We start from the raw sequence: 25221 nt of genomic DNA, 5'->3' as shown, positions 1-25221 counted from the left end.
CTCTAGCCAGCCCCCTGAGGCACTGAAGCAGGCGGCACTCTCTCCACCCGCCTGCCTGGCAGGGCTCTGTGAGGCAGGATTTACAAGGCTTTAATCTGGTTACTCCCTGGGTGCCATTTTGAGGTGGCCAGTAGCCCCCATACCTCTGGTGCGGAGGGGAGCCTTGGGGTGGTGCAGGGGCTGTGGGCCTCTCTGCGCCGCCACCTGATCTATAGGCCGTCGGGGGCCATTTTGCATCTTCCTCTGGGTGCCTTCTCACAGGTGCGGTTAGGCCGAGGCTGGCTGCCGTGCTGAGGCACAGATGGGGCCTCTCCATGCCGCAGGCCTCCAGCGCAGGCGAGGGATCCCCGCCTCACTGTAGTCCCTCAGCTGGGTAACCAAGGAGACCACAGAGACCAGAGGCAGCCATGGCAGCAGCAAGGAGAAGCAGCGGCCTGTGCCTCCTCCCAAGCAGGGCCGAGGGCATGTGAGCACCCACCTGGTGGTGGTGAATGCTGCAGCCCGATGCATCCCCAAAGAGATGTCTCACCGGTGCAGACTGGAGCACTGTTGCTTTCGCCTCTCTGTTTGGAGAAGTGTTTGAGCACTGGGGAAAGGCCACGCTTTCCACAGTTCACAGCTAGCAAGCATGGTTAACTCTGTCCTTGTTTTCCCCTGTACTGTGTGTATTTCTATTAATCAGGAAAGAAAGAGCCGTCTCAGCTTTCCTTGGAGCAGTTTAATGTTTGAATTACAACATGTCTCACTGCATGCGCAAGCCTTTAGAAAAGGGTAACCTCTGAGCATGGATATTGCCACAGCATCTGTTTGTGCATGGGAGCCCTAACGAGGGCTGGGGCGAAGACGTCTCTGCAGGAGGAGTTAGAGAGTCCCTTAGCTCTGCTGAGCTGGAGTTTGCTCTTGAGTCTTTTTGCAGGATTGGAGTGGGAGAGTGTGATTTACCTATCTTAAAGATGAAAGAGAAAAATTGGCTTATCTTACTTTAATCAGGGTCTTATTAAGAAACTTACCTTCGTCATCATTATCTTAAGAAAACTATTAACGTTTGTCAGTGCTTGCTCTTACTAAAGAAACACTCTGGGGTATGGGCAAGCTGAAGTTAGAGATTGCAGTGCAATGCAGGGACACTTTGTCCAGGTTGCAGAAGTCCTTTTGGATACAAAGCACCTGTGTATCACATAGTGAGACCTAGCAGGCTAAGATCGTAACATAAAGCACTGTAATGACACTAAGGGCCTGTGTATTGTGCAGCCTGAAAGTGCAGACATACTCAGGTCTGGCTTTTCTCTGCATAGCTTGTTTAGCGGTGTGTGCACAGCCCACAGGAGGCGAAGCCAAAGCAATACATCCCACCTCTTGGGTAAACTGTCTTCCACAGACGGGCTGCTTCCAGGGTACAGGCTCAAAGCTGAATCAGCTATAGCTAGACTTCTCCTAATGTAAGGTATGCAAGCCTTCAGTGTAGGTACTTCACATCTAATAGGGATGGTGATCCCATGGTGCCTACCCTGCCAACAACAGCCACAGCTCCCCCAAGTGCATGCGTTACAGGGAGTCGGCCTGATCCTGGTGGCCAACGTAGTTTTTTCTTATATTTAGGAAAGAGGCTCCTGTTCAGAAGAGGGCTTAAGCTCACACTTCAGACGTGTGAAAAGAATATTTTATTTCAAAACCCAGAACTTCAGCATGTGTAGACCATCATAGCTCCATCCATTTCAAGGGGATCCAGCTCCTGATGGATTGACTCAAGCTCTGAAAGCGTTGGCAGTCTTGCTTTCTCGGCACGTCAGTGTCGTGCTTCCAAGAGATGCCTGTTGTTCACACATACGTGTATGAATGTGTATTTTGTACGTTCCCTAACTGTGCTAAAACCAAAGTGCGCCTGTCACACGTTTGCGCTGAGATATTGCGCGTTGTGTGTGTGTTCAGCTCCCAGACGCATGAATCTGTGCACGCCGCTCTGATTTAGCTGTCTGGCAACTCTGACTTTGGGAGAAACACGAAATCTCTCCGTGGAGTTGCACTTCTCTCTCACACGTGAGTGCTTTGGCCTCCTGCTTCCCCTCCGAGGGCACACATGCAGGCTGTCAGTTGGTCAAGTGCTAGGGAGGGCTCCGTGCCCACGTATGTGTTTTGAAAACTCATGGATGCACAGCTCTGCCGTGCTCGGAAGCAAATTAATTTCTCATAAGGAGAAAGCTCCAGGCAGAAAGTGTTAAGTCTGCGTACGATGCTGGCATGGGGCTCCTCAAACAGTGCTGAGCTGTATCTATATCTGTTAACAAAGCAAAGTCAAGGTACAGACTGAAGCACTGGCCTCTGGTCATCCGTGCTGTTTAATTCTTAGCCAAATCCTGGTAAAATTGTGGTTCAGGCCAGCTAACCCAGCTGGGGAAGGACACGTGCCAGGGAGCATCCCCAGGCAGGGTGTCAAACAGCCTCCACTCCGCTTTGTTCCCCCTGCTGTCATCCCAGGGTCTTCACACCCTTATGTACCCCCGTCCCTTCATGCTGTGCCCCTGAAAATGCAAGCTGTACTCTCAGCTTCATGGACCAACAGCATCCCAATGGTGCAGGGTGGCCTTTGTGTTATTTCCCACAATCTGGGGGAAGAAAACACAACCAAGATATCTGAGGGCCATGAAAACACCCCAAAATATCTTGAGGCCAATGGAACATGAGTTGGACCTGGGGAAGACGTTTGGCCAAAAGAATGAACACGCCCAGGCAGTTTCTGCTGCTGTTTTACTTAGTAGTGTGGGTGTCACCAAACTGTCCTACTTTGGGCCATTTGTACAAGCCACAGTTTTGATCCATAATCAATGCCAGGTGAATTTGTATCCTTTTTAAGATTTTATTTTTATTTTTGATAAAGGGCAGATGTAGCCCTTTCTGGTGCTGTGTTGTGTACTGGCTTTAAAATGTTTTCTATCTTTTGTGCCTGGAAGTATTTGTGTGCTTGCTAGGAATTGACTACATGATTCATTTAGCAATGTTTCCTGCAGTGGCAGCACAGTTTTGCTGTTTACAGTTGTTAAAATGAAGGACCACCAACACCATTAGACACAGAGGGTCTGAACTGCATAGTATTTACACAGAGACTTTAGTTTTAAGGCTCTTCTACTCTTCATGTGAGCTGATTCGATTTTTTTGAATGCTACAGACACATTTTTTAAACAAAGGCTGCCATTTTTTCTGCAGGGAGGGAATTTTGTAACTGGGGAGCCACCGGTCTTGAGGGTGTCTCTTTGGATGAAATGTTCTTTGATGATAGCTGTGCTATTTCTGAACATGATCCCTGAGCTACTGCATTTCTTACACAAAATCAAGACGTTTTTGAAGGATGGAGTTGACCATAAACCAACCTGATTTTAAACTGCTTGGGGTGATGAGGGAGAGTTTGGTTTTGCTTTTTTAAAATACAGCAGGTGATTTCTGTCTGGGTGGGCAGCTTTGCCTCATGGTGACCTGTGCTTATGAGACCATAAGGCGAGAGGCTGAAGCGCTGGTCTGGTTTTCCAAGAGGTATGTGGGTGAAGGTATTTAGGGATTTTTAAGCTGGGATTTTCAAGCCTATGGGATTTAAATACCAAGTGCTCATCAGTGCAGAGAGGGAATAGATACCTGAGTGTCTTCAGCAGCTCTGGAAATCTCTGTCTCTGTGGCAGCCCATTTTAGACCAGACAGGAAAGAGAGGGAGAGAGGGAGCCTTGCCCGGGTACTGTGAAGAGCCTGGAGTGAGATGCCACACCATGGTGGGTGCCCAGAGGCTGCCCTGGTACCCTCAAAGAGGCTCGCATTTTTTCACCCACTGGGTGGACCTTCTGGTGGGTTTCACTGCCCTGAAAGGTATGCTGCATATGAGCATGAGGCCTCCGAGAAAAAATCAGGAGCAGCCCCCTGCCCTTAGGAAAATGACCCTCTTCCTGGTGCCTGGGACGAGCCAGCCTGCTTGCTCGCCCGGCCGTGCGTTGGTGCTCCCCAGTGTTTGGGGTGAGTTGGCCCAGGTCTACAAAGCAGATGGCTGTGTCCATGCAGGGGTCTGCCTACGGTAACCACCCCTCTCCCTGAGGGTGGATTAGAGTGGGAAAAGTGTTGGGTTGAGAAGGTTAAACTGCTCGAGGCTGAGCAAAGCTGTGAGTCTCCTTGGCAGGAGACCCGTCCCATCCATGTCATACGCCCTGGCGAGGCCAGGATGCATTGGTGCTGGAGGTGCGACTGCAGAGGGATGCTGTACCTGACATCTCATTTACAGGGCATTCCAAATTTTGGGATGTCCCCAGGCAGGTGAGGTGAATCCTGCCCAGGGGACTGTTTCTGAAAAGTCGGCATCCTTGTTTGTGCAGCATTTTTTGAATGAATGTAGACCAGAAGACTAGAGACAGGTCTAGCGTAATTCAACAGCAGCCCACGTGATCTATGCAGCGCTTTAATCTATTCCCTGTGCATACAATCCAAGATCTTTGGAAACAAAGAAAGCTGCTTCTGAAGCAATTGCTTTCAAAAAACCTCCATTAAAAATCCACTGCTAATTGCACGTAATTAAGAGACTGGAGGAAAAAGTGCACGATCCACGGGAATCACTAGCAGTCTGTTGTCTTGAATCTTTCAGTCATTTTAAAATCAAATGTATAACACTCTTTGGTGTAAACTGGTTGAAAGGATGCTATAGGTAGAACTGTTAGCAAAGAGAGGTTTACTGTTTTGGTTTGAGATTTTTACAGCTCAGCAAGTAAACAACTGATGTGCTATTTCTGATTGATCTACTAATTGCAGTTTTCAGCCCCTTGCAATTAGATAACTGAAAGAGCAGTAAGGACAGGGCAGATTTCTACACACAGCTATTAATAGGAAAGGCATTCATAGTGTAGAGGTAAACAACTGGGGTGGAAGATAATGAATACATACTACATACAACAGACAATATCTACTACATACATTTTATAAACATTAGACACCTTTCTAGGTAGGTATATCCTTGTTTATTTGGATGTGTGTCTGCATACACAATCAGATTCACACTCAAGAGTGTCAGTGTCTCAGCACTTTTTACCTTTTAAAAACCGTTACACATGACACATCCTCTAGGATGGAGCTTGACAGTAATAATTGTGTGGTTGGCTTGATGGTGCTTGATAAAATCATGAGAATGGAGGAGAGTAAGGTGCTTAGGCAATACTTAAGTTAATCTCATGCCTTCCCGGCAAGCCAAGCAGCACACTAAGGAGTTATTCCCAAAAGAGGAAGGAAAAGATGCGGTTCAAGATGGGAAGCGTCCTGCTGTCTCTTCTTTTCTGGTACAAAGGTACGCAATTTGCCTCTTGAGAGGCACTTTCAGATGTCCCTCTTTGTATTTTATGCTTCATCCATGCTTCTTTCTTCTGCCAGGGGCTGCGGGGTACAGAACAAGCTCTTCTCTATGTTCTCATGGAAGCATAATAATTCAGGGAAAGATAAAATTGTGGAGGAGATGTGTAATTTATGTACATGAGTGAGCAGCGTTCTTACAGCTCTATGAATATTCAGTAGTAAAACTATTTCACAAAATAATTGCAGTGTAAAAAAATTGCCATATAATTTGTCAAAATATGAATTTGCAAAGAAAATTGTAGTGCAGCTGAGCCAGTGAGTAAATAATAATGCTGATTTGAAAAATGAGGTACAGTATAACATGAAAGACTGGTCCTTCATTAATCAAAACTCTTGATTAATCAAAATGTGATCATTTTCTCTAGCAGCAAGACATTGCTGATGGAGATCTGCCTTTTTTTAAAGGCTCTTTCAGGTATTTTGGCCTGGGGAAAGACTTCCAAAGACACTTTAACAACAAAAAGCAATCATAAGTCAAGAAAATGGGAAAAGTATTTATCAATTTTGAGGCTTTCTCAAATTTACTTTTCAGAAAAGTAGCAATGATAGCAGGTGAGCAGCAGCTAGAAGCAGCCAGAAAATTCAGGGTCATACTCTCCTTCCATTTTAATTAACCCAGATGTGGAACGAGGATGTAATTTTCTGGGTTGTGTGTGAACTTCTGGCTTCATTGAAGCCAATAGCAAAGCTGATATTATCTTAAACAAGGCTGAGGTTTCTCTTGCCAAGTGCCAGCCACTATCTACCAACGTGTGAATAGAGTATGATCTGTTAGAGTGTGGGACAGATTTATCAGCCAGTCCAGCTTTTCCCCCATGGATGTTGAATTCTAAGTGTTTTGCTTTGTCTATTTTTTTCTATCCTCTGTTTCCATTGAATATTTTGGTCTACCAAATTTCACTGACAGGAAAGTGTTCCTCAACTAGCCATGCCTTCCTTTCGTCCTGTTATGCTTGGCTGTACCCCGCTCTGTCTAATGAATAGGTCTTCCTTTTAATCTTCCAGCAAATATTTGTGCGTTCTCCTCATACCTTATCTCTTCGCTCTCCTTTGTTTCACGTGGGTAGGCTACTGGTGCCTGAGCTTCTCAGAAGGCTGTTTTTAGCCAGACTCCAGCATTTTTTTCCTGATGGGTGGCATAACTGCAATTAGTCCTTGGAATGAGTTCATACCTTGCTCTGAATCCCAGACACAGCTTGCTTTTAATAGACACCCACACGTCAGGATATTTTCGGAGAGCCTGCAGTGAAAAATTACTTGCAGGATCACTTTCCAGGCATCGCTCCTTCAGTATTGAATTTATTTTCTTAATTTACTGGTTTTCTTAGTTTACTGTTTTTCTCTACTTCGTGTCCAAGTGTCCTCTTCTGGATGAAGCGAGCAGCGACCCTCTGCCCAGGTCCCCCTCACACTCCTGCCTCTCCCACCACAGAGAAGGTGCCGCTAGGTCAGTCCTCTGAGCCACGTGCACCGATGCCATGATAAGCTCCTTAGCTTATTTTCTCTGGCAGAGCAAGTGGCTTAGAGGAGCACCCCCAGCCCCCGCGCCTTGGCTGGGCTTGTGTTTGCCGGGGACACCACCGCAGCAGCAGCAGCATATGGTGCAGCAGGCAGACTCCTGCGACGAGAGCCGCAGCAGCTGCTGGGCCCCCTCCATATGGTGAGGGGGAGCACCCCGAGCCCCGGATTGACATGAATATGCTTTTAGCACATTGAATGTGACATGCCTGTGCCGCATGACTCCATCCGTGCTCACTACACGTCAGGCAATAAGCACATCTCAGCAGTTTGAAAGAGTGGATTTCTTTTTTTCCCTCTGTTTCTTGCAGCTTTGGAAAAAAACCACAAAATCAAAGGCCCAAACCCGCCTTCAGATCACAGTAAATAACATCTTTAGTGCCGCCCTTTCTCATAATCGATAGATCTAATGAAATTACTATGCAGACAATGTTCTGCATAGCTCTAAGCAGGAAGGAACAAACATGTCAATAAGATCAGAAACTGCCAAAGATTTTCAAAGGAACACTTCGGGAAAAAAGCCAATTCTACATCTCTTAAGAAGAAAAGCAGAAAAAGGTTGATTTTTTCAAATTATTTAAGTTTTTTCCAAATATTTTCACAACATAAAAAAATTTGGAGACAGAGGGCTTAAAAGAGAAATGTATATGAATTAACTAGGTATAATTGTCATTATTTAAATACAGTTTTTATCACTTTCCGATAAATACTAGTAAATATTAATTGAGACACAATAGAAATGAATGAAAATGGAAACCAAATAAAAATCATTCAAATAAAGAGAATTAAATGGAAATTAAAATAATAAACCCATGAAAAATCCCCACAAAATGAATGAGGGAAACAGCAGCTGTGTTAAAGCATGAGGAAGGAGCAAAGGCGCGTCCAATGCTCCCCTGTGCAGGCTGATGCTGGTGCTGGTCCTCTTGCCTTCAGTCTCTGGCTCTGGCCGTGCCTGTCAGCGATCAGCAGAGATGAGTCCTCGCAGGCTGATGTGTGCCAGGGCGGTGGTGCCCTCCTTGGGGGGGGGTGCCAGGGCTAGAATATAATCTGGAGGGGAAACAGGGTGAGCATTTGGCCCAGTCCAGCTTTAAGTGGTGAGAGCCCCTGGATGAACCCCCTGCTTTCACCAGGCCAGCCTAGCTCCCAAAATCTTCTGGTGAACACAGATCTGCCCATGCCCTGGGGGGGGTCTCTGCCTGCCAGCATAGCTCCCAAGGACCATTTACAGCCTGCACGTTTCAGAAATAAAGACACTGTTTGCACAACATGGTCCCACAGAGCCTGCCTAGCATGGCCACAGAAAAAGTCCTAGGGAAAAAACAAAAAAAGCACCTAGGAAGTGACAGGGGGAGGGGGCTACGCCTGCCGAGGAGACGTGGGGACCCGCCACCGCTGCAGCAGGGGTCCCTGCGGCCATCGCCACTGGCACAGAGGCAAGGAGAAATGGGGAAAACACCACACGGGATGGTGGCCTGGGATGTGGCAGTTTCCCCAAACGCACCTTGCTACGGAGGCTGCTGCAGCCTGATGTGAGTCACCTCGCTTGCTTGGCACGATTTTGAGGGCTTGGATGTAAAAATAGCCTAGTTAATAATATAGCAACCCACAAACTAGCACCCGATGGGCACAGAGGTACCGCAGTGCTTTTTTTCGGTGTCTCGACCCTCTGTGTTGCTTACAGACACCTTACCTGACTCTGCTTCCTGATGCTCTCTAATGTGGTGCTCAACGAAAACAGGGACCTGCAATGGGGTGCCTTTCAGAAAACATGGTAAAACCAATGCCATTCATTCCAAACACCTCTTTCATTTCTGTGACAGCTTTTCTGGGGCTCCAGTCGCATTTTTCTGCTTTTTAAGTGGTTTGCCTTTCCCCTGCCCCACGACCCACACATGCAGAAGGGAAGCAGGTGACTAGCTATGCAGCCAAAGCCACCACGCAGGGAAAGTGCTGCATCACAGAGGGAGTGCTCTCCACTGGGAGAAGTGTAGAGAAAATGATTTTGCTCATCTCTCTGAGCTCTGTTAAACTGAGATGTTGCTTGCAGAAATGAGAGGCAAAATTAACTATTCTCCAGCTGAAGGTTCTGGGACACCTGAATTGTAAAGTCAATAAATAAACAAAGTCATTAACATTTTCCACATACTTTGCCTGCAATGACCAGGTTTATGTGAACTTATTCCGTTAAATCAAGTCACTGACATTTATTCTATGTTGTATTTTATTTCTCTCTTTTATTTTATGATGTGTTTTCTCATGCCTGTACATCTGTCATTAATTCTAGCCACACTAAAAAAAAAGATAGCTTGCTGTTGTGACTTTATGGTCAGGTTATTCAATATGATTTCTCAGAGCTGACCTTATCAACATGTGCTCAGCCTTTGGCAGTGTTACTTCTGCCCACACTTCCTCCTTTCTTTCTCTTGTTTAACCATGTTCTTAATGACCACAAATTTTCTGAGACATAAATTTACCTGTTCCTGTCATCCATGCCAGCAGCTGAGCCTCCTTGCTCCTGCTTGCTCCTTCTTTTCTCCAGCTAGCCCTAAGCTGTGGCTTCTTCTTTACCCCTCTTCCACCTCGGGACACCTGTGTCCTCCCCATCCCGGCATCCTCGGATTGCCTCTGCCAGCTCTTTTCCTTCTCCCCCAAACCTGGGCCAGACTCTGGGGTAGGTCTCCCCTCCACCCTGCTCAGCAGCAGGCATCAAACGGGGCCATCCCAGGGCCTGTGTTCCAGCCCAGCCCCACCAGAATGGGCACTCTGGCACAAAATCACCCCCTTGCCTGAGCCCCCGTCCCCAAACCCTGCGCTACGGGGTGGCGTTTGTGCACAGTGGTGCATTGGATGCGTCACACTGCAGGGTGGGATGGAGGGACAGGAAGGGCGCATGCCTTATCTCACTGCCTCTCACAAACACGCACAGATAATAATTTATTTCACTGAACCGATGGTTTGCTGAATGTCCTGGGGCACTGCGGGGGCTGTAAATAGGGCTCTTTCATTTTGGTTCTTTTTTCAGTCCTGTACTTTTAAAACAACAGCCCCCGGCGACTGTGCAGGACTTATGACTCTCCCATGAATTGCAGCAATTCGTTCTGTCTGACCTACAATTACCAATTGTCTTTGTAACCTTCCTTGAAGGCAAACACGCTCGCTGTAAAAGCATGCTGGCCATCACATTTTTAGAGTATTGGCAGCCAGCTTTCCTCTTCATTTCCTTTGTAGGACAGGGCCCGTCACAGCTGTAAACACACCGATATATCAATTACTACTTTTTCCGGCTAACTGCAGGCAAGGGCATCTTTTCCTCTCCTTTCCCGACGCCAGGGGTTATCAGGCTGTGCTGCCCAGGCAGGACTTTTGGCCCATCTGCTGTCATGCTTACCCCAAGCCAAGCCCGCCGCTCCCCTGTGCTGCAAGCTGCGGCTGCTGGCGGTCAGATGGGTGAGCCGCCCGTGGGAGCGAGCCCTTAGCAATTAACTTCTAGCTCAAAAAGGTAAAGCTGACCTCCTGTTTGAGATGTTTAAACCAGCAAGCCATGTGGGGAGGGGTGGAGGCCCCTAGCCCAGCAGGGACAGCCAGAAGGGTGGAACGCCAGCGCCCCTGCCCTGGCACTGCCTTTGCACCTCTGCGTGTCACAGGGCTGACCCAATAACACATTGCACTGAAAAAAGGGCTTTTGTGCTTGAAATTCACACCCTTGCCTGATTTGCAGTGATGGCCCCTGGCAGATGAGCCTAAAAACCCTAAAAGCCACTCTATGGCTCAGGAGCAGGCACCACTGGCTGGGTGCAGCCACCCAAGCAACGCCAGGGTGACCTGGGTAGAAGGATTTATTCCTGGTGGTTGAGTTGGTATTACCATACTCCCACCCATCTGAAAACTATTCCTTCTTTTCCTGTTGTTTCACCCACAGCTGTTGGATTTCCAGCTGCGTGTGTCAATGATGTGCCAAATGTTGATCTTGGCTCTCAAATACCCAGGCAGGGAGTGAGGAGGCCTGCTGAAGGGCTCAGCATGGATCCAAAGCAATACTCCTACATCAGCCTGGTAATTCACATCCCCTTTCCCCACCACAGGCATGCAGTTCACAAGAGTAGGCTTCACCACAATACAGACTTCCCCGTGCTGGGCAAACATACCTGACACACATGTAAGTGGGTTGCTGGTATGCACTGGAAGAGAGAAAAGAAATATGAAATGACCTACAAAAGGTTTTCCACAAGAATCAGTCTTCTAAAGGTGAAAATAAAGAGGTTAAGAAACGCATAGCAAGTGCACATCTCTAACTGAAACTCGAACACCTGCAGACTGGAGGTGTCGAGGCCGCAGCCCCATGAGCTCAAACCTGGGCACTGGGGACGCATGGTGGGCTGTGCTGCCTGGAGAGCCAGGCTCCCAAATCTCAGCATAACGAAGTGAGCGCTGGTGCTTCTGGAGCAGAGCTCCTGCCCTGCTGGGAAAAACCACTGTGCCATGGGCTGGAGGGGCAGGAGAGGTGCCTGCCAGCCCGGCTCCCCTGCCCCCAGTGCTGCTCCAGCATCAAACAGAGCGTCAAGTGGGCAGGAGACAACCTGCATTGCTTTTATGGGCAAAGGCAGCACAGTTTTGATAGTTGATCGTGTCTTGGTTGGTATCGTATCGATCTGATGACAGGCAGCGGTAACTTAAACCGCCCTCACGCTGTGTGGCACAGCACGGAGGTGGCAGTGCGCTGCGTGGCCTCGGGCTTGCACCTCCGCCTTGGTTTCCTCGTTGCACGATGGAGTCTCTGGGTAACATCTGTGCTGGGAAAGGTGGAGCGCAGTTCGTGCATGGCCCCCAGCCTATGCTTTCCAAGATCTGGTCAGATCTGGAGACGTGCCCCCACATTTTCCTGCTGAGCTCGATGGGATTTGGGTGCACTCCTGCCTCTCTCTTGAGCCTGACTAAAAGCCACGTCTTTTTATTGTGGACTGATGTTTACTTTTTCTGCCAGGGCTGATGCCTTGGGTTAATGCAGTAAGTTCCTGATGGTAGAAATACTGCCCTGGGACACTGAAGCAAAGAAGACCACTTCTGTGTTAAAGAAAGGATATTTTTTTAAATTTCTTTATCATTTTATTCTTTGCTGGGGCCTTTCTTTCAGGCTTTTGATACATTCAGGCTCTGTGTCACACCCAAGGAGCAGTTGTGTTTCAGTAATAAACAGAGCTTTGTTTATAGTTTATATTTCAGCTGATTATAATTGCACAGTGTTTGTGAGTCTTTTGAGATGAAACTTGCTATAGAAATGCAAGATGTAAACTCCCAGCATTTGTTGGAGCTTCCTAGGCTCAGCAAAGTGGCAGTGCATGAATGAATAAATCATAACTAGATTTCAGTGAATAATTCAGAGTCTAATTCATTTGGTGAAAAGATCCTCTTTTCCTGTTCACAAAGGCTCTGTTTGGAGACGGTGGTTTTCTCATGGCTCCTGTACACAAATTTTTACCTGCTCAATAGCTTGGTCCTTAGCAGCTTGCAGATTCCCTACTGGCTTTGAAAATGGTGTTTGACATTGTGTTGATGAATTATCAGCAGTCACAGGACTATTTTTAAAAATTATTTTAGTTTCATAGTTGTCTGAGCACTATTCTGTCAGTCCAAATGCTATGAACATAGTCTGTTTTGGTCTTCGTTGGGAAGCGGCAGACCCCTTTCAGCAAGGAAAGAGCTCATAAAAAAGCTCATTAAAAAATTGCTCAGTGACAGGCAGGAGATAAAACAGGTCAGATGTTAGAAAAATAGTGGCTCTTCCTCTACAGCCACACCAACTGGCTTTCTCTAAGAAAGGAAAAAAAAAGGAGTCTTGTATGTCAGATGGATTGGGAAGACCTATTTATGTTTTGTTTTCCTCCATCCTGTCCAGAGGGTGTGATCTCAGGCCAGGCACCTCACGGGGTGTCCCATCTCCTCCGAAGGTGCTGGGGACTTGTGGTGGTGCCAGGCTGGGATTTCATCCTTGGGGTTCATCAGCTCACATGTTTTAAGAACAAAATAGGAAAGGGAAACTGCAGGGCAGGAAGATGGCAAAAGGGGATAGAGGCTGAAATCAGCTGTAAAGCAGAGGCCAAGGGGGCTGGCATGGGTTTCTCCTCAGGATGTTTCAGGCATATCTGACCAGAAAGAGGAGACGTCAAAGGCATCAAAAAGAAAATGCAGTGGAGGAGTAGCACTGACATGGGCATACGCAGTGCCATGTTCCTGCCCACATCCTCTCGCTTTCCTCTGGCAACCAGCTTGGGAAAACGTGGTAGATTTGTCAGTCCTTCCTCGATTTATTTGTCCCCAGCTCAGGAGTAAAATACCCATTGCATTTCCTGATGTTTACTTGCAGCATCTTCATTTCTGATCTCTCTCTCTTTTCTTCCATCCATGCCTGCTGCTGCAGCTGTGATGGCCCTCTCCCCGGGAGAGGTAAGTTTCTCTGGCTGGTTTGGCTGCCGGGTAAATGCTGGGGGTCCGGCACTGCCCGGCTCCAGTGCCTTGTGGCAGAAGGAGGGATGGCAAGAGGGAGTCATCCCCCCTTTCCTGCCAGGCTGGCATGAAGAAAGGGTCTCAGAGAAGATGCAGGAGCCCGAGTGGGTGCAAGCGTCTGTCTAAGCTTCAGGACTCAGATATAGCCTCGTGTCACTATTGTTGATGACGATGTTGATTTATTACTGGTTTTTTTACCTTCCCTTTAGGATGAGAGACTGGAGCTGTGGCACAGCAAGGCTTGCAAATGCGACTGCCAAGGAGGTCCTAACTCGGTGTGGTCCAGCCGGACTAACAGCTTAGAGTGCATGCCAGGTAATGGGCCAGTTTTGCTAACATGTGAGAGCACCGCTCTCTGCATGTTTGTCTGGTGACCCTCAGCACCTTCCCTCGTTGCATCCTGCGTGGCAGCCATGGCACATTACAGCGGTACTTGTTCCAAACCCAGCTGCCGGAGGGGCTGGGGGAGCTGCACTAGTGGGAGGTGTGGGGTGACCCTTCACTGTCGGGCAAAGGGGCAGCACAGCGGGGCCTGTGCCTGGGCCTTGGGAGGTCACCCAGGGTGACCCTGCCCTGTCCCTACAGCCCCTGGCGCTGGTGGTCTCAGAAACTGCCTTGGGGCAGCTACCTCTGTGTGCAGGATTTGCTGTAAAAAACCTTTTGTACCACCTAGGCTCATTCTTCCTTGCTGCCGTTTAGCATATGACATCTTTCCCCCTCTCTAGCGGTCAAGGAAAACAGTTTGTTCTTTCTTTGCAGCATATTTTTAAAATGAAAGACCACAATCGTGTTTCCTTTGAGTTTTCTCTGGGCTGCCTCTGGCCAGCTCCCTCAGCCATTCTTCACAGATCATGCTTTATAGATTTATGATCAAGCTCTTTACTTGTTGTTCTCTGCAACTGCCACATTTTCCCTGATGTGTTAGCCCAGGAAGGCTGTATAGGTGCCCAGCTGATCCTCAGGTTTAGCTCGTGTGTCCCACAGAAGCTGAACTCTTGTTCAGGCCTCTGTCACGCAGATGTTCAGAGGTGTTCACCCCCTCTCGAGCTGGGTGACGAAAGTGGTTCCTGCATCATGCCCCCCAGCAACCACCTCTTCCCAGCTCCTGCAAGACGCTGTGCAACAACTTGAGATGTGTTTTGCTGCCCCCAGGTTCCCCAGGGGAGATACACGTGCGAAATTGTCACCCCAGTGCTCAGGGTTTGGCATGGCTGCCCTGGAGGAGGAGGAGGTTAAATGAGTTACCCTGGAAGAGCTCTGAGTGGGAGCCAGGATGGGCTAGAAAGCAAATAAAAACGTGTGTTGACAAGAACATATGACACTGTTGGCAGAGCTTACAGGCATACACAAACAGAAATGAGAGGGGAAAAACCCCAGGCGTTTCTATCCCATGCTTGTGTTGGACCTGAAAGTTTCCCTCCTGTGGCGTGAGGGAGCTGACAAGCGCAGAGGCTTTCCAGTCATCCTTGCCAGGCCATCTGCTTCCCCCTGAGCTCTCCCTCTGAGCACCTGCTGCTGTGGAGGCCACGTCCACCTGAGGCTTGCCCAGCTGGAGCATTGCCCAGAGGCTTCTTCCCTGCCCAGAGAAATTACAAGGAGAAGATTCATCTGCTGTGCATGGGTGGTGTCTCGCCCCCAGGGCAGAATGGCCCCAAATATCCCCAGTAAAGGGTCATGGCTTCTGAGGCTCTGTTTTTGCAGACAGTATCTTCACAGGGCTGCCTGCTAGAGCAAGTATGAAGAGGAAGAAGGCATTTACTGGAGGCAGCCCCTGTGATGCAGAAGAATCACTCATAGGAGCTCCAGGAATGACACTTTCTATCTCTTGTTGTAAGGGTTTCCTCCAGTCTCCTGTGAAAGAAACCCATGTGCACTACCCCAAACATGAGTCTGAGCTGGCATGGCCCTGCCAGAGCTCACCGCTCCCTTTCAAAGGGCTGGCCACTACAACTCTTTTTTTTGTCACAGCATCATCACCAACCCTACCTGTGATGGGCAGGTCCCTGCAATCCTTGCAGCCTTATGTGAGTCTCTCTGCATTCAGAAGGTGCCCCTCTGCGCCTCCACATCCTCTACCTGTAACTGTGTCCCTTTGCATGGAGCTGCAGCAAAGTGTATTTTGGACAAACAGAGGTTACTGCACACTCTAGGTCACCACATAGGACCCAGTTGCTTCCTGCAGCCCTGGCACCATGGGCAAGGGAGCAGCATCGCACGCTCGCATGCACGGCAGAGCCTTACGGCAATGCTGAACGGCAGCCAGCCCTGCAGAGATCCCCAACCAACCCCTTGGGAAGTCCTTCGTCTCATGATGGCTCCCTGCTGGCACCTATGCCTGGCGTGCCAGCCTGGTCCTGCTGCACATTTTCTTGCTCTTTAATGTTAACAGTGTACACGTGTTCATCTGAAGGCGTTGTTATTACAGCCTGGTACCACCCTGCTGTTGCTTGCAACAAGGAATCACAGAGTCACGGCGTGGTTTGGTTTGGAAGGGACCTTTGAAGATCATCTAGTTCCAACCCCCTTGCCATGTATAAGGACATCTTTCACTAGACCACGTTGCTCAAGGCTCCATCCAACCCGGCCTTGAACACTTCCAGGGATGGAGCATCCACAACTTGTCTGGGCAACCAGCTCCAATGTCTCACTGTCTGCGTCGTAAAAAAATTCTTCCTTATGTCTAATACAAACCTACCCTCTTCCCTTTTAAAACTGTGGCCCCTTGAAAGGGAAGGGAAGGAAAGGAGACACGGCAGGTTTGTTTGATCTGTCCATGGCTGCGGGACATACGTGTGAGGAGGTTTCCTGGCCAGGCTAGCTGTGAGGGATATTCTCACGCCTTACCATTGCATAGCTAGGTGATGAAGGCATCTTCCTTGACTAATGAAGGCTGTTCTCCTGAAAAACGAATGCTGTCGCCGTATCTCCCAGCTGGCTCTCTCCCCAGGCAGGGGGGCTTTGCACTCTCCTCGCCCAGCCCAGCCCAGCCAAGGTGGTGTGGCCCGGCATCCCCGCTGCCTGGGGATCATTTGCAGAGCAGCCGTGCTGAGGTGTTGCAGAGCGGCCTCTGGCACGGCCGGAGGGGGAGCAGCCAGCCTTGCAACCGCTGCACGAGTTTACTCCAGGTCGGCCGTAACGGCGTTAAACGGTTTAACCGTTTTGGCCAGGCGGGTGCCAGGCATCTGTTTGGAGGGTCCCTGCGTGTGGCGCAGCCGGACGCACCAGAAGGTGACCTGCTAATTGCATTACGGTTGTGTGGTCTGCGGATTAGTGTTGCTAAAAGTAAAGTTAGGTGGTGTTCGAGGTAAGCCTGCCGAGTAGTAAACACGCGGGGCCACCCCAGCCCGGCCGCCCTCTTGCGCAAGGGGGAGCGAGGGGTTTAACACGATGGAAAAGCGCGATGTTTCCGTGCCTGGAGGAACACGGGACAGCAGCTATATGTTTTTGTGGGGAAAAACATGTTAATGAGGTACCGACTGAGCAAGGTATGTTAATGAGATATTGATGCATACGATATTGACATAGTGGAGCTTGCTAATGACATCGACTGCATGGCTGCAGTGCTGGGGTGTTGCACAGGGGAGGCCACGGACGTGCCAGGCTCTGGGCGCCCGCTGACATCCCTGCGTGTTGCTCATTTTTAACATGAGGCACCACGCTGGTCGGTCAGGCATGGTTAAGGTGAGGAAACATCCTACCCACGAGTGAAGCTGCGCAGAGCTTCGATCGCTCCTCTGTTGCCGAAACCCATGAAACGAACTATGCTAAACTGGAAAACGTGACAGAGTTACCCTTGGGGCACCACACCTGCTCCACAGGCTGCAAAATTAGAAAATTGTCCCCATGCGATGCTTGTGAGCACCTTCTTTATGTGTATCTAGATACGTAGCGTTAACCTGATCGCATAAAAAATGATCGTAACAAAAAACCCCACAACTAGGTCCAGGTAGCATGCAGGCGCTCTGCATGGTAGCATCACCAAAGGCTTGGCTTCCAGAGCACTGTGTGGTGACCCATCACAGAAAGTTTTAATGATGAATGAGTATTTCTGCCTCTAGTGGTTTCGCAGCCAGCAGGAGTCTTGCTGAACTTCTCACTATCTCACTATCACAGCAGAAGACAGCTGTGGGGTCAGGTTTGGTAGCCTGAAGATCTGAAGGCAAAAATTCAGCTGGAGATCCCTGAGCCTTCGTCAGGGCCAAGCACTACACCTCACTGGCACCAGAGTACCCACAGGTTTTCCACAAGACCAGACCATCTCCAGATATGAAGATAGTCCCCATAGCAGAAAAGGCAGAAGATCTGAGGGTGCTTGTGGAGGGACGATCAGAGCAGGCTCTCAAGTTTGCCATGCAGACATAGCTACAAATCGACAGTGAGTGGAGGAGCAGAAGGAGATAAAGCCCAGCGAGAAAAGCGTGCCAGGCATTTCTCAAGGACCAGGCAGAGGCTGACTGTGTGGAGGCTGGATCCAGTCTGGATCTGCTTCCACGTGCTTGCAAGAAGGAGATTTGGACTGCCATATCTGAATAAAACCTTCCCTCCAAAATGCTGCAGGCAGCACAGGTTTAGTAAGTTTGAAAGAGAGAGAGAGAAGAGTTAGAAATTCACACAAGAGAAGAGTTAGAAATAAAGACCCCCCTGGCCCCTGGGCAGCAAATACTGCAGGGGTTGTGGTCTGGGTTTAAGAGCATCCCCAGCATCCTGGCCAGGGAGGAGAGGGAGCAGTGAAACCATGAAGGGTGCTGACAACAAGGATGCAAACACACCCAGGAAACAAAGCCACTCATGTCCCTTAAGGTACTTTTTCCCTTGTTCTGCAGAGTGCCCCTACCACAAGCCCCTGGGCTTTGAGTCCGGTGCCGTCACCGCTGACCAGATAAGCTGCTCCAACCCTGAGCAGTACACGGGCTGGTACTCCTCCTGGACGGCCAACAAGGCCCGCCTCAATGGCCAAGGCTTCGGGTAAGTCCAAAAATGCCTCCCCGAGGGCCCCGTGGGCTGGTGGGTGTGGGGGCTGGGGACCCCTGGCAGCGTGGGGGGCAGGAGGGCCCGCCGAGGATGGCAGTGGTGGAGGACATAGCAGGGTCGGTGGTGTCCCCCCAGGTGCGCGTGGCTCTCCAAGTACCAGGACAATGGGCAGTGGCTGCAGATCGACCTGAAGGAGGTGAAGGTTATCTCGGGGGTCCTCACGCAAGGGCGCTGCGACGCCGACGAGTGGATGACCAAGTACAGCATGCAGTACCGCACCGACGAAAACCTCAACTGGGTTTACTACAAGGACCAGACTGGGAACAACCGGGTCAGTGGACTTCACACTTCAGCCACTGGTGGAGGGGTGGCGTGTTTGTTGACATGAGCACATCAGGTTTCGGTGGGGACATGCCCCAAGAGGGGGGTGCTGTGGGAGAAGCAGGGTGGATGAGGCCCAGTGCTCACCCCAAGCCTGGGGGCAGCACAGAGGGGGGCATCCCCCCTGTGGTGAGAGCGAGTGCCATGCCGACCAGCTGCAGAAGGACAAAATAATTTTTTTATGTTTTCTGGTGATTAAGCTCAGAGGCATTAGGTGGCACCGCAGGGGAGGCAGGACCTCCATGATAAAACCCCTTTCTCGGCTGCGGCCACACGAGCCCGGCCATGCCTGGGCACTGCAAAATGGGGGCTCCTTCTTTTGCCGTGAGTCCAGGGCTAGTGCACAATGCTGACACAGAAAACCCCCTGAGACAAAATCTGTTGTCACAACCTATGGAACCGTTCTCACACTGCACTTCTTATTGGTTGGTTTGAAGCGAAAAATTGCACTGGGGAGACCTTACAGTGGTGCCTGTGGTGCCTGTGCAGCCCAGCTGGGCGGGGGGATGCCATAGCTGCTGCCTCCCGGGTGTCCTCAATGTCCGTCTGTGAGGATGGCCCCGTCTCAGCATGGGAGGCTCTGGTGGCTTTGCTGAAGCAGCCCTGGACTGATTCTGAGCTTTCCCCAAAAAACAGGTCGTGGCAGCAGGAGATGTGGCAGCATGCCCAAGCAGTGGGGAAAGGGCCCCCAAATAAATTTTTTGCCTGTATTGTTGTGTCTGAGAGCCCGGCTCATGAGCTGCAAACAGCCAAGGTCAGCCATGCCCACTCCGAACATGCGGTGCCTTGCTGTGGGAAGGCAAATGAGGGAGAATGGGGTGAGATCAAGTCTAGGTTAACCAGAAAAAATGCAGGAACAATGGGGGGAAAGCAACTTACTCATAAAACCCAGTCAGTGTGACAAATATTGTCTGCATGTGGCTATTTTTAGTGGTTTTTTTTATTTTGGAGATTGAGGAGAGGGAGCTTCCTCCTCCTCTGCTCTGCACAGGCACCCCAAACTCATGGGGCAGGATCTCCAGCCCCCTAACTGCCTGCCCACACCTCTCTCCCCAGGTTTTCTACGGCAACTCGGACCGCTCATCCTCGGTGCAGAACCTGCTGCGGCCGCCCATCGTGGCCCGCTACATCCGCCTCATCCCACTGGGCTGGCACGTGCGCATCGCCATCCGCATGGAGCTCCTCGAGTGCCTGGGCAAGTGCGGCTGAGCGCCGTCTCCTGGGGTAGATGTGCAGGTGTCCGCCTGGGCAGCTGCCCCGCCTCGCCACCGACGCCGGCTGCGGCCGCGGTCCTGCCGTGTCCGTGCCCAGCCTGCAAAGGGAAGGGCCGTCTTGAATAAAGCGTTGCTTCGCACCACGCCTGGTGATAAAGTTAAACCCTGCTGTGAAGCTGATGGGTGTTTATGGGGCACACGCCGGGGAAGGCGGGAGGGTTCGTGGCCGCGGCTTTGATCCGGTGAGATGTGGTGCTTCTGGCCCTGGGTGTTAGGCTGGGGAGATCGTTATCACAGCGTGCTTGTGGAGCCAAAGTAAATGCAGGTGGGGTCCAAAGGCAGGGCTTAGACTCTCTCAGGGAGGGCAGGTCTGCACTTGATTATTTGTCCTGGAGCCTGGGCATCTCCTGCTGCCCCACCAGGCTCAGGGAGGGCTCTTGCGCCAGGGCAGACATCTCACCCTGCTTTTCCTCATGCTCCTCCTGCCTATCTCTGGCATCACAGAGCTCAGAGGGTTGTGATCAGCATTGCAGAGTCCAGCTGGAGGCCTGTAGCCAGTGGTGTTCCCCAGGGGTCAGTATTAGGGCCTGTCTTATTCAATACATTCATCAATGACCTGGATGAAGGGACAGAGTGTATGCTCAGCAAATTTGCTGACGATACGAAGCTGGGGGGAGTGGCAGATACAGCAGAAGGCTGTGCTGCCATTCAGCGAGATCTGGACAGGCTGGAGAGCTGGGTGGAGAGGGACGTAATGAAGTTTAACAGGGGCAAGTGTAGGGTCCTGCGCCTGGGGAGGAATAACACCACGCACCAGTACAGGTTGGGGGTCAACCTGCTTGAGAGTAGCTCTGCGGAGAAGGACCTGGGAGTTTTGGTGGATAATGGGATGACCATGAGCCAGCATTGTGCCTTTGTGGCCAAGAAGGCCGATGGCATCTTGGGGTGCATTAAGAAGAGTGTGGCCAGCAGGTCGAGGGAGGTTGTTCTCCCCCTCTACTCTGACCTGGTGAGGCCACATCTGGAGTGCTGTGTCCAGTTCTGGGCCCCCCAGTTCAAGAGAGACGGGGAGGTACTGGAGAGAGTCCAGCGGAGGGCTACTAAGATGATGAGGGGCCTGGAGCATCTCTCCTGTGAGGAGAGGCTGAGACCTGGGGCTCTTCAGCCTGGAGAAGACTGAGAGGGGACCTTATCAACACTTACAAATATCTAAAGGCTGGCTGTCAAGAGGATGGGGCCAGGCTCTTCTCAGTGATGCCCAGTGACAGGACAAGGGGCAACGGGCACAAACTGGAGCACAGGAAGTTCCACCTGAACACAAGGAGGACCTTCTTTACTCTGAGAGTGACAGAGCACTGGAACAGGCTGCCCAGGGAGGCTGTGGAGTCTCCTCCTCTGCAGGTATTCAAAACCCGCCTGGACACGGTCCTTTGCAACCTGCTGTAGGTGAACCTGCTTTAGCAGGGGGGTTGGACTAGATGATCTCTCCAGCGGTCCCTTCCAACCCCGACCATTCTGCGATTCTGTAATCCCTGAGACAGGGTTGGGGCCAAATCTGGCCTGTCCTCAGCACAAGGGGTCTGGCCTGTGTCACACACTCTCCAATCACCTCACGTCCCCTCTACGAGGTCCCCTCTGGCCTGAGCTGCTGTGGCTGTTTTTAGGACAGGCATCGGTGCCTTGTGCACTGGGTGGCTGAACCACCTCCGTATCCTCTGGTTTTGCACTGACACATCCCAGGGAGTCCAGGGTGCTTTGCTCCCTGCGGGTATTTGGGCACAGGAACAAGGACTTGCTTTCATTAACCGTCCTGATCTCCATGGCCTGATCCCCAATGAGTGCTGAGTGCCTGAGGAATTTGGGGCATGTAGAGGGCTCTGATGATGCACCCATCCTCCTGGGGTGACCGCCTGGGTGCTGCAGCTCATGTCCCTGCCTCTGGAGCTGATGGTCAGCATGCTCCAGGAGGGAACTGTGGCCCCCACAGCTCCCATGTGGCACGGTTGTGGGGGGCTCTGAGGTGGCAGCCGCTGTTTGGCTGCCCACACATCTGTGGCACAAACCTGGCAGGCACTGGAGGCCTTTTCCCTGTTTTTTTAACACTCTGTGCATCGATCCCAAAGACTGAAAGCATCAGCACCTGAACTGTCTCAGAGAAGAAGGGAGAGGCGTGAAGACAACAGCACCGAGGCAGGCCATCTGCCTCTTGTGCCCTCTTCTTATCCCTACGGGCAGAGAGGCAAACACTCGGTGTGCAAGGCAGGAGTTGAGATGTGACTAAAACCAAATGAGATGTGACTGAAAACATGAGAAAAGCCTTTGGATGGCTGTACAACGCGTCACATTTTATTCATTCGTGAGGGCAGATGTTTCTGCCTTGTTTTTTCGTGTATATAGAGACAAATAATAGCTGCCAGGAAAATGCCAGGAAAAAACTCCCTGTTTTGGAGAGTCTGAAAGCTTCTGCTCCGCTATACGAACAGTATGAAGTCTACAGAGACGTAGAAAAGACCAGTCCCCAGCTCCTGAGATGATTGTTATGTCACCATCACTCCCATACTTCTCCCCCACCCCCTGAACGTGCTTTGCCTATCCACAAATGGGTCTAGGGACATGTTTCCTTAATAAGAAATCAGTGGATCTGTGTGGTTCTCTACCACATACAGTAACAGGGAGACAAGCGCTCTCCACCAGCCATCACAGCTCTTGTGTTAGTAACACCACCACTGAAAGCTGAAGCATTTCCAGTCCCTGGACACAGCTGCCATCCTAGTAACACGCTGCTCTCCTGTCCTTAAATGCAGCACGGGCAGCTGTGCTCCATGCCCTGGTGGACGGTGACTAGGGGGGGAGGAGGATTGGTGCCCTTTTTTTTTGCTGTGTGACTGAGGAGCGGTAGGATGGGGTTGGAGGGGTGAAAGGATGGACTGAGCACCAGCCAATGAATATTTGTAGCACCCCAAAGCAGTTAAGCTTGACTGTAGCTACTCCAAGCCTTGACTGTGGCTGGCCTTTGGAGAGCTCTCATGCACAGTCCAGGGTCTTGCAAGTTGTCTGGTTTTGGAAATGCACCTTGTGGCAAGGGCCAAGAGCTCCTGCGTAATTTGGAAGAGCTTGCAAACTTAATCCATAGCTTGAATGGATGGACCACGTACCACTATACACCAATGCACCATGCTAAATTATATATCTTCGCATGACTGATCCTAGATATAGGACATAACAAAACCTTGTAGGGAGAAAAAGACAGTCTATCAGGTAAAAGGGACCTGTGCACTCTTCCAGCCTCCCAGCTTCAAAGAAATCACTAGACCCTTTTTCCAAACTGAAATGTACAGTGATAAATAAGGTGGAACTAACTGGCGTACAGTGCATTTCACAGTTCATTTGCTTCTTGCCTCGCCCTGTCCTTCGCCTGCAGTTCACCTCTCCAGTTTGCATGGGGAAGGGACCTACTTCTGGCTTTCATCTGCCATGTCTAAATGGTTCCTGCTAAAGCAGGAATTTCTGTTCTGATCCTAGCTTTGCAGCTTGATTGCTAACCGACCTTTGGAAATTCACTTAACCTCTGCCTCTTATCTAAAAAGAGGGTGCCGAGAGGCTTAATTAACTAAATGGTCCTAAAATGCTTTTGGAGTTGCACTTGACTTCCACCTCTGCATAAATGCAGCAGGTTGGAGTAACAGTGTGACTGAGGGCGTTACGAAAGCGGGATAGAACCATCCACAATACAATTAACAAAACACGAAGCTTTTCCTCATAAAGTCCAGCTTTTGCTTTTGCTAGCACATTGCTATCATTTTAATTTACTGGCAGAGATGCCTCCGATCAAAATTAACCAGAACAGAGCCAGCAGCTGAGGCTGCAGGAGATGATGCAAAGCAGTGCTGAAAACATGTTTATCTTCTAGGAATGAAAATCCTGTATGTCTTCACCTGCAGAGGTAAGGAGACCAACGCATGGCTTTGCAACTGTGTAAAATGCAGCAGTTTGAAATACGAGGCAGGACCAAGAGCTGCCTTCAGCTTCATGACCTGAATTTTTAGTCTGGCTGCTTACAGAGAGAAGTGAGGGAACTGTGGAGAGAAGTGAAGCTTGCCCAGTCTATGCTATGTGATAAGAGACTGCCTCAGGCCTCCAGACCAGCCACACCATTTGTAGGTCAACAGCCCCTTTCTTTTAATGGGTACATGCAGGAATTATCCCTTCACTTTAGTCTGAGAGAAAAATGCCCACACCCACTGGGCTCCCCATCCCACAGGGGACCAGTGCTCACTTGCTCACTACACTGGGGCTCCCACATTGAGGCACTCGACCTCCTCAAGGAGGTGGCCACTCCATTTTCTAGAGCCCTGTACGGAGCACCTGGGGTGGCTACGATGAGATCCTTGAAAGAGTGAGGGTGAAGAGAGGTTGTAAGAGTAAAGCTGAGTTCCCAGAGAGCCAGGCGCCTCAAGGAAACAGGCATTACAAATGCATTCCTGGCTGGGATGCTGAAATGGTGGGCCGCTTGTCCTGGTGGAAGTTGAAGCCATCAGCTCAGGCCAGCAGTTTCTGTCTTTGGGAGGTGGTGGGCGCAGCTCGGTGAAGGCACCAGGCAGCTGCCTGGTCTCACAGCAGCTGTGGCTGAGGCATAACCCACCCGGGTAGCTGTTTCGGACGGATCTGAATAGACTGCAAGTCCTGGCTTTCAGCAAGTCTGCTGCTGGAGTGCAGAGGGAAAGAAGGGAGGCCAAGGTAAAGTCGTCCCTACTCCTCACTTTGTTCCCAGCTACCCTGAAGTATAAGAGTCCAGCAGACACATATTTAAAGTTTTTTAAAGCTGCACACAGTAACCAAAAAAGTCATGGGTGGGACACATTAAAGAGGAACCCATCGAAACGGTATCACTGACACCTGAGCGTCTGCCTAGAAGAGCCTCAGCTTACCTGTGGCAATGATGAAAGGCCAACACGCTACGCAAATGGTGGATCCCTTTCTGCAGCAAAGATGATTTAAGGTCTGGAAACTTTCAGGGCCTTTCAATCTCTGGGTAGTGGCTGCTGAGGGGATGGGTGGATTGATACTGTTCAAAAGAGAGAACAGCAGACATTCTTGCCCTGAAAGGAAGAAACCCCCGCAACGTCTGCAAAGAAACCCCTGCAATGTCTACAATGAGACTACAGGAATGGTGGGTAACATGGTGCTTCAGAGCCGTTTTCTCTGTGCTCCTGTGGAAACGTCAGGCCTGCGGACAGACACAAGCCAGCTTCTCAGAGGGGGA

General features: G+C 50.3%; 1 protein-coding gene across 1 annotated transcript; it reads left to right on the top strand.

Moving 5' to 3' along the window:
• The first annotated feature begins 5181 nt into the window (after window positions 1-5181).
• On the top strand, window positions 5182-19953 carry RS1 (retinoschisin 1). Its single transcript, XM_009960070.2, has 6 exons — window positions 5182-5305; window positions 13307-13332; window positions 13602-13707; window positions 18216-18357; window positions 18499-18694; window positions 19801-19953. The coding sequence occupies exons 1-6, from the start codon at window positions 5254-5256 to the stop codon at window positions 19951-19953; spliced, it is 675 nt and encodes a 224-aa protein (XP_009958372.2). The 5' UTR covers window positions 5182-5253.
• The last annotated feature ends 5268 nt before the right edge of the window (window positions 19954-25221 follow it).

This window comes from Leptosomus discolor, chromosome 1 (assembly GCF_034619465.1).
Source record: "Leptosomus discolor isolate bLepDis1 chromosome 1, bLepDis1.hap2, whole genome shotgun sequence".
NCBI lineage: Eukaryota > Metazoa > Chordata > Aves > Leptosomiformes > Leptosomidae > Leptosomus > Leptosomus discolor.
Note: the sequence above shows the minus strand (reverse complement) of the source record. Positions and strands in the feature narration are given on the sequence as shown.

Bases quoted from the DNA above. Each gene is read 5' to 3' on its own strand.
- RS1 (XM_009960070.2), top strand. From the start codon at position 5,254: ATGCGGTTCAAGATGGGAAGCGTCCTGCTGTCTCTTCTTTTCTGGTAC. The intron at 13,708-18,215 runs GTAATGGGCCAG...CTTGTTCTGCAG, and splicing joins CAGCTTAGAGTGCATGCCAG to AGTGCCCCTACCACAAGCCC. The intron at 18,358-18,498 runs GTAAGTCCAAAA...GTGTCCCCCCAG, and splicing joins CTCAATGGCCAAGGCTTCGG to GTGCGCGTGGCTCTCCAAGT.